This window comes from Leuresthes tenuis, unplaced genomic scaffold (genome assembly GCF_036924035.1).
Source record: "Leuresthes tenuis unplaced genomic scaffold, fLeuTen1.0.hap1 SCAF_5, whole genome shotgun sequence".
NCBI classification, from domain to species: domain Eukaryota; kingdom Metazoa; phylum Chordata; class Actinopteri; order Atheriniformes; family Atherinopsidae; genus Leuresthes; species Leuresthes tenuis.
Genome location: NW_027325359.1, coordinates 684,669 through 693,470, shown reverse-complemented (window position 1 = coordinate 693,470; position 8,802 = coordinate 684,669). Strand labels below are relative to the sequence as shown.

Genomic DNA, 8,802 nt, shown 5'->3' with positions numbered 1-8,802 from the left:
TTCTTTCCTCCACACAGCCTCGTTGCTGAAGCACCCTTTTCTTTGTTTTGGACCTAAAATCAATCGCCTCCTGGGACATTATTTGCTCCAATTTGATTGCATTTAACAATTTTCTCTCCATTTTACACGTTAAAACTTCTACACATCTTCAGCTTTTCTTTAGATTAAAATTAGCAATGACAGGTGACTTTCAGTGTGGTCTCAGACTGTTAAAACCACGTGTCGGATATTTTTCTTTTATATAGCAACAGGGAAAATGACATTATTAAGTATTCCAGGGGTATTAATGATGGGAAAATCACCTCCAAACTTAAACTTAAAAGGACGTCGTGGCTGAAGCATCTGCAGGACTGATGTCCTGTGAAATTTTCTGTCAATTCGACGACAGGTGACAAGAAGCACAGCCACTAAGCGTCTGAGACCCACTGCGGACGCCCTCCTCAGAGCAGCTTTTCCCACCAATGCGCCTGTGTTCCGTCCTGAAGTGCCACGGCATGAGAAGCCTGACGTTGGGGCTAACCCTGGTCCGACAGTAAGTGTATTTGACTTTGTTATTTAATGTCATGTTATGAAACAGTGCTTTTCCCAGGAGATTAGCGTTAGTTTGAAGCTCAGAAATGTGCGTTTGGACCGGTTAAAGGTAGCCTAGCTAGCAGGTGCCATATCCCGTATCGCGCGTTAATGACAGTTAAAGACATATGACTGCGTTTATTTTTAACTTGGATGGACTATTAACACCAGCTCACACCGGTACTTCTGCCTGTAAGGTGGCTGTAAAGAGGAGCAGCTGATCCATGACCTTTATTCAGCTCTCCAGTCCACTTTATGGCGCTTCGTGCGCTTCTGTGGACGCTGCCTGCAGTTCCTCACAGTGACCACAAGAGGGCAGCGTGGGGGCGCTCTAATACTTACGTAAATCAACTATTTTTAGTAGGAGTTTAGTTAATATTTATAGTTTTATAGTATCACTTCAGTTCTGCATTGCACAGTAGTTTTATTGGACTGATTCAGTCAGTTACCAAGCAACAAATTGGATGATTGTTTGCTTTTTAATCTTTTTTTATTTGTAAATTGCATGTTTTTTGTGTTTTGTGCTGTTGGTCAGACAAAAAGTCAAAAAGTTTTTGGTCACCCTGAGCTGTGGGGGAGACACAAAACTCTATGGTACTATAAGAATAAATCAGTTTAAAGAAGAAGATATAAATCCTGAACAGTAAAACAGAAGCTGTTGTTTCAGAAAAGTCCTTTTTGGAGCTCATTGGAGTGTTTTGTCATATTTAGTTGTATTTTCTGTTTTTTGTTATGTGAGATTTGGTTGTTTTCAGTTTTTCTTTCCTTTCTTTTTGGGTCACTTTTACACAAATTAATTCGTGATAAACACTGTGAAGAATTCATTAAACTCTCAAGCATCTTCTCTGGGTTAAAGTTTCTGAGTGAAAAATGCTTTTCAAGTAAAAAACAACTTATATAAGAACAAAATACATGTTATGTTACATAAAGTTAATAGTTTCCATTCAGGTTTTATATGAAGACCTTGATTAAACTTCACTGTTTCCATGTTTGATGATTGGCTGCTCGTCTTATAATCATTTCTTCTGTGGTTTAATGGCACTTAAGTGGAGAATTAGCAGCAGCAGCTGTTCCTGATGAGCCTCTAAACTTCTAACACTGACATCGATATAGATTAAAGTGCAAAACCGAGCTCTGCAGCACCACTTTAACAGAGTCCAGTAACTTGGAGGTGAATTGTGGGATTTGTTGCATAAGGGCAGCCATTAAAGTGGCCGAAACCACAAATGATTAAACTTTTAATGTCATTTCCAGTACTTTGGATTATTAGCATTAATAAATAATTAATTTTCCGTAGTGGGGAGACGCAGTACAACAAAGAGGGACTGTTGCAAGGTAGGTTGCTACCAGAATAAAGACGTTTGCATTCATTCATATTCATCTTTCTGCCCTTTTCGCCGTTATTTTGCACGATTTCGCCGTTTCTCTCCACCCAGGCCAGGCTATAGATTCGGCTTTGTCTGAGACGGGGCTCCAGCAGGCCGACGCTGCAGGACGCTACCTGAGAGACGTCGTCTTCAGCAACGTGTTCGTCAGCGACATGCTGCGGGCCCGACAGGTGAGGCCCAGCGTGGGGGTGAACTGGGACTCCCAAAGAAGGAAAATGAATGAAAGCACGGCAGGAATCCTTTTAGTTTGACTTTGTGTGTCCGAGGACTGCAGAAAACAAACTCCCAATGTCTGAAACTTTGGGTGATTAAGCACTAAACTTCCCCCTGATGATGACTAAATGAGGTTTTTGTGTTTCCTGCAGACAGCTGAGGAGATAATGAAGCACAACAGCAGCTGTTCTTCTCTGCAGATGCTGTGCGACCCTCTGCTGAAGGAGAAAGTGAGTGATTTGCTCAAAGTTTCCTCTCGGTGAAGCCTTTACCTAATCATGGCGTTGCTTCTCAGAGCTTTGGGATCGCTGAGGGGGGGCGGGTCCAGGACTTTAAGGAGATGGCCAGGGCAGCGGGTGAGTCGTTTCCAGACTTCACCCCCCCAGAGGGGGAGACTCCGGAGCAGGTGAGGCGGATAATTCTCTGATATTTCACCATGAAGCTGGGTATTATCCATTTCCTTCCTGGTTCTTTTGTGTTTGCAGCCATTTTCTTTTGGGAATCTTACACCAAGGGATCATTTATTTGTTCCGTGACGTGATTATTGTTCTTATTATTGATCTTGGTTCTGAAACAGCGGTCAGTGAGCTGCAGGAACCTATGACAGCCATCATTATATCCGGTAGTTCTTCAGCTTAGAGCTGCTCCGTGTTCATAGTTTCTATAGTTAGAGCGAGGCCAGTGATGAAATGTTGCATTTACTCAACTGATATCTTCGCATTAAAAGATCTATTCGACCCTGTTTGAACTAAAGGATGTCGTTAAATGTAGTTAATTACTGACCAAACATCGTCTTGTTAGCAAAAATATGTTCAAAAAAGGCTTCAAACAAGCAGCAGATGAACATTTCCAAGGATCAAGACCATTTAATTTAGAGTTTGTTCATTAAAAACAAGACAAAGCAGTGAAGGAACGCATATAAAACAGTTAATTTAAAATAAAAATAGGGCAACACACAAGAAATGATAATAAAGAAAAGAAAAAAGGCCAATTTAGGTGTGAGTGTTTGACCAGAATATGGTTTAAGAGGAGATTTAAAAGATCTAACCGGCTGATTAGATTGTTTTGCAGTTTTATAAGTCTCTAAAACAGCTGAATGTCCACTTTCAGAGGATCTCTAACTAAATGGTCTGAAAAATAAGACGGTGAGAGGCAACAAGGGGCTTTGAAAGTCAGGATTAAGACTTAGAGATCAATTCTAAAGCATACTGCTAGTAAAACATCTGCTGCTTTATGCTCCAGCTCCGTTCTTCGTTTAAAGAATAAAAGGAGTTGTTTGTGAATCCATCTGCACAGAAGCACTTCTTCTTCTTCTTCCTCCTCTTCTTCTTCTTCTTCTGCTGCTGACCCAGCGGCAGCTCTGCAACACGCTGTTGTTAAACTTTGATTTTATTAAACTTTGAAGCTTTGACTATCAGCTGATCCTTCCCAGGTTAATGAGACAAAGTAGGGAAAAGTGTGAGAGCCGAGTCAGGTTGACTGAAATCAAATAATATCATCTGTGTTACACTAAACAAAGACAATTTATATTTATATTAGGAGTCAGTTATAAGTGGTGTGATGTGGGAAGTCTTTGGGCCTCCCGACTGACACATATATATATATATATATATGATATATATCTGATATAGACAGATATATATCATATATATATATATATATATCTGACATAGACAGATATATATCTATATAAACATTGGTCAAAGTTCTTAAAGGCAGCCTTATAGCAGTTTCTGCTGAACTTTTTGTCTCCAAGACGCATTTATCTGTGATGATAAACATGAACGTGACTCTTAAATAATATTCTGTCACAGCTGGGAAAAAGAACAAACAAACAAAAAGGAATATTAAGCATTATAAACTACATCGGCTTAGTTAAATAGCTGTTTTAGATGAGTACTGGAGCATTTCAGACCTTTACTTCACCAAAGTTGCTAACTGAATATCTAACTGTGTTTGTATGAAGTTGGAAATTTAAGGCTGGTTTCCTGAAAACCTTCATTATTTTGTAGAAAATCCCACGCTAAGAAAAGCTTTTTCCAATTAACTAAGATCAACTTCTAATTGATCGTAAAGATCTCTGATCTTTTGACTATATGCCACTGACATATACTGATGTAATGTACAGTTTCTGCCACTAGGTGGCAGCAACTCTCAGTTCCTCAGTGCAGCGGCTGTTTTAGGATGAAACTTTTATGTCATGACCTCTTTGCATCCACATGATTGTATTCCTTATGCAGTTCCACAACACATGCAGCGGATCAGGGATCAAAGTACACGTCCCTCCACTGTCAAACAACTGCAGAGTGTTCGTCATTACCTCGATTAAAAAGTCACCACTCCAGTTTTTGTGGGAGGACGCAGTGTGGGAAGGGTTGGAGCTGGAGGTAAAGATGTTCTATTTCAAAAGTGCTTTGTCAGAACTCATCCATTAGATCCTGGTTTGGATGTTAACTCATTGTGATGATGATGATGTACTAAAATAGGCTGGACGGAAGCACAAAGCCTGCTTTTCAAAACAAGTTAGAGGTTTTTACGTCACAGTGACGTGTGTTTTTATGAGTAAAGGCCGCGTTTCACTGTTTTTATTACAGCGATCTTTGACTTTCATCCTTACACAGCGTGATGGTGCAGAAAAAGAAGCCTTTTATAACAGCTTTGTGCTCTGTTCAGGTGAAGCAGCGGGTCCAAACCTTTTTGGAGAAAATGCTTCAGCTCACCGGCTCCCAGCACTGGCCTGATGGCGCCGCCGTGCCGGCGCCACCGGAGCCGTCTCCTGTGGAGGGGATGGCGGATGACGGGGTCCGGGCCATGCCGGTCCACGCTCTCGTCGTCACCCATGGCGCTTACATGCGCGTGGCCGTGCGCTACTTTGTGGAGGAGCTGCACTGCTGCTTACCTCAGGGCTGTGACGAGGCGCAGATGTTCTCTTTGAGTCCGAACACGGGCCTGTGCCGGTTTATTCTCAGCATTACGAAAGAAGGCGGCAGGTTCATATTGTCAGGGATTCGCTGTGTGTTCATCCACCGGAGGGACCATATGAAACAGTAGCAGCAGGACAGTTTGGGGGCTGTGCACGGCTAGTTGGAAATGCACCATTTTGGTTATTAGAATTGTTTTCACCAATTATATAGAACATAAAAGAAAGTCATGCCATGTTGTACCTGCTGCTGTTAGCTTTTGTTTGGCTAAAATTCACCAAAAACTAAAAGAAAAGGGCAGACTGGAGAGGAAAGAGATAAGAAGCCTTACAAGGAATGAGATAAAAACCTAAAAAAGCTGGACTGGTTGCACAACACGGACCCTCCACTAACCTAAAACCCTCTTCAGTCTTCTGCCAACTTCAAATCACTTCAATTACACTGTAAAAGTTAGGTAGTTTATAAAGAAATATTGGCAATAAAGTAACTTTAAACTTAATTTGATATTTCTATCACTTGAGTTTTTATTTAACATATTAAACAAGTAAACAAAAATTACACAGAAATGTATGGAAAACCAAATTATGAGGTGATGCTGCCCCAAAATGTTTAGTGAATGTAAATCATGTGGAAAATCCACCTGAGCTACATTTATTAAATGTTCCAAATATCCTGAGAGGGAAAAAACTGGGAAAAAGTGCAAAAAAGTCACACAAAAACTCATATTTGACCAAATCGTTGTAAAATTCAGTGCTTTATGGCTCGAGATGCACTGAATGTGGAAGAAGGACAAAGAAACTGCAGTGATTTTCCATGTTTTGCAACACTTGCTTTTGTCTGCAACACATTACCACAACATGTGGGGACGGGGGCTTTAGTAATGATGCCAAAAAACAGAAAGAAAGAAGAAAAACAGCCTGAAAGTCACATGATTTATTGCATAGGTTAGGCGTTGGGGGCAGAGGATTTCCATCCTCAGCAAACATGGTTCCTTTTGCTATTTTTCTCCCTCTTCAGTGTGTGGAATAAATAGATGATTCAAGGAATCTGGGAGGACTTTAGCGCTTAAACGGCTCTGAACTGGACCCCAATGAGCTCTGATCCCACCGACAGCATTCATCAATGGCTGCTTTAAGCACATCCAATACATTCAGTTACAAATGCCTATTGAAACTGTGCAAAAAATTTGCTTTATGCTAACCTTAGCTAACCTTTATGCTAACCTTAACAGCTTATACAGAGAAAGTGTCACTTCGAGGCATCTGAGATGGGCCATAACACAGTGGAATATGTTTAAAGGTTAGAGGTAATGCTATTAAAGATCTTACATAGAAAACATTCACACTTTGCAGAGGAAGAGGAGGGTACTGGTACCAAACTGACCCGCCTGCAGCCACACAGAGAATCTACGGAGAACATTAAAATGGAAAATGTTTGCAGAAATAATGGGACAAAAGAACAACTGAGAAAGCTTCACTGCTTTGTGTCTTCAGTGCTCGAAAGCCTTGAGGTCTGTGAGGAGGTCTGCCGTAAGTTTTGTGTGTTTTTAAGGCCTGAAATGTTAAAAATAAATGGATTTAGGTTAAAAAATTAGCTTTATGCTAACCTTTATGCTAACCTTAGCTAACCTTAACAGCTTATACAGAGAAAGTGTCACTTTGAGGCATCTGGGATGGGCCATAACACAGTGGAATATGTTTAAAGGTTAGATGTAATGCTATTAAAGATCTTACTTAGAAAACATTCACATTCTGCAGAGGAAGAGGGGGGTACTGGTACCAAACTGACCCGCCTGCAGCCACACAGAGAACCTACGGAGAACTTTAAAATGGAAAATGTTTGCAGAAATAATGGGACAAAAGAACAACTGAGAAAGCTTCACTGCTTTGTGTCTTCAGTGCTCGAAAGCCTTGAGGGTTGTGAGGAGGTCTGCCGTAAGTTTGGTGTGTTTTTAAGGCCTGAAATGTTAAAAATAATGGATTTAGGTTAAAAAATTAGCTTTATGCTAACCTTTATGCTAACCTTAACAGCTTATACAGAGAAAGTGTCACTTCGAGGCATCTGAGATGGGCCATAACACAGTGGAATATGTTTAAAGGTTAGACGTAATGCTATTAAAGATCTTACATAGAAAACATTCACACTTTGCAGAGGAAGAGGAGGGTACTGGTACCAAACTGACCCGCCTGCAGCCACACAGAATCTACGAAGAACTTTAAAATGAAAAATGTTTGCAGAAATAATGGGACAAAAGAACAACTGAGAAAGCTTCACTGCTTTGTGTCTTCAGTGCTCGAAAGCCTTGAGGTCTGTGAGGAGGTCTGCCGTAAGATTGGTGTGTTTTTAAGGCCTGAAATGTTAAAAATAATGGATTTAGGTTAAAAAATTAGCTTTATGCTAACCTTAGCTAACCTTTATGCTAACCTTAACAGCTTATACAGAGAAAGTGTCACTTCGAGGCATCTGAGATGGGCCATAACACAGTGGAATATGTTTAAAGGTTAGATGTAATGCTATTAAAGATCTTACATAGAAAACATTCACATTCTGCAGAGGAAGAGGAGGGTACTGGTACCAAACTGACCCGCCTGCAGCCACACAGAGAACCTACGGAGAACTTTAAAATGGAAAATGTTTGCAGAAATAATGGGACAAAAGAACAACTGAGAAAGCTTCACTGCTTTGTGTCTTCAGTGCTCGAAAGCCTGGAGGTCTGTGAGGAGGTCTGTCGTAAGTTTGGTGTGTTTTTAAGGCCTGAAATGTTAAAAATAAATGGATTTAGGTTAAAAAATTAGCTTTATGCTAACCTAGCTAACCTTTATGCTAACCTTATACAGAGAAAGTGGCACTTAGAGGCATCTGGGATGGGCCATAACACAGTGGAATATGTTTAAAGGTTAGAGGTAATGCTATTAAAGATGTTACATAGAAAACATTCACATTCTGCAGAGGAAGAAATAAGTTTGGTGTGTTTTTAAGGCCTGAAATGTTAAAAAATGAATGGATTTAGGTTAAAAAATGAAGTTTTATGGGAGAAAAGGTCCTATTAGGCGTGTGTTACTGGCAGCATCTTAAGGCAACGCGGCACAGTGTATCTGTTCATTTAACCGAGCTCAGGATGCCAGTTTACAGAGGTCTGGCTGTTCATTACTGTAAACGTGGGCGGCATTATGCTCTAAAGAGTTTTGGTTTCTATATTTATCCCCTGAGAGTTTTTACGCAGGGACACAGAACTGAAAGTGTGTTTGCTTTGTGGAAATCAGTGACTTTGTCATTGTTGGGAATTAACACTTGAGTCAACAAGAGGACCCGAAGAACGTGTTCGTCTTTGTCCAAAAGACAATTATTGATGATGGAGAAGCACTATTCCTCAGCCCCATAATCAGGAGAATGTACAGTATGTGGCAGCTTTTGATTTATTCCAGCTAACAAAAGACTGAATCTGTTGATAAAACTCATTTAAACTGCACTTCTCCTCGTTCCTTTATCTTTACATTTATATTTCTAATCATCTCAGACTTAAAGTCCACATTTATATGGCATTTATACTTCATTTGAACGCCATGTAATGTGCTCTAATGTTGGCTTAAGTTACATAAGCAGCTGGGTGTGTGAGAAGCATGATCTGTGGTTATTTATCGGTTTGATGCCTGAAATCTAAACGTCTGCAGCGTAAGAAGAACATTAACATGAGGAGACAGTAGTTTCAT

The 8,802-nt window shown here is 40.3% G+C and overlaps 1 protein-coding gene across 1 annotated transcript; it reads left to right on the top strand.

Moving 5' to 3' along the window:
• Positions 1–446: 446 nt before the first annotated feature.
• On the top strand, positions 447–5,562 carry tigara (TP53 induced glycolysis regulatory phosphatase a). The gene is made up of 6 exons (XM_072385162.1): positions 447–532; positions 1,868–1,905; positions 2,007–2,128; positions 2,324–2,401; positions 2,467–2,577; positions 4,845–5,562. The coding sequence occupies exons 1-6, from the start codon at positions 462–464 to the stop codon at positions 5,220–5,222; spliced, it is 798 nt and encodes a 265-aa protein (XP_072241263.1). The 5' UTR covers positions 447–461; the 3' UTR covers positions 5,223–5,562.
• Positions 5,563–8,802: the final 3,240 nt, after the last annotated feature.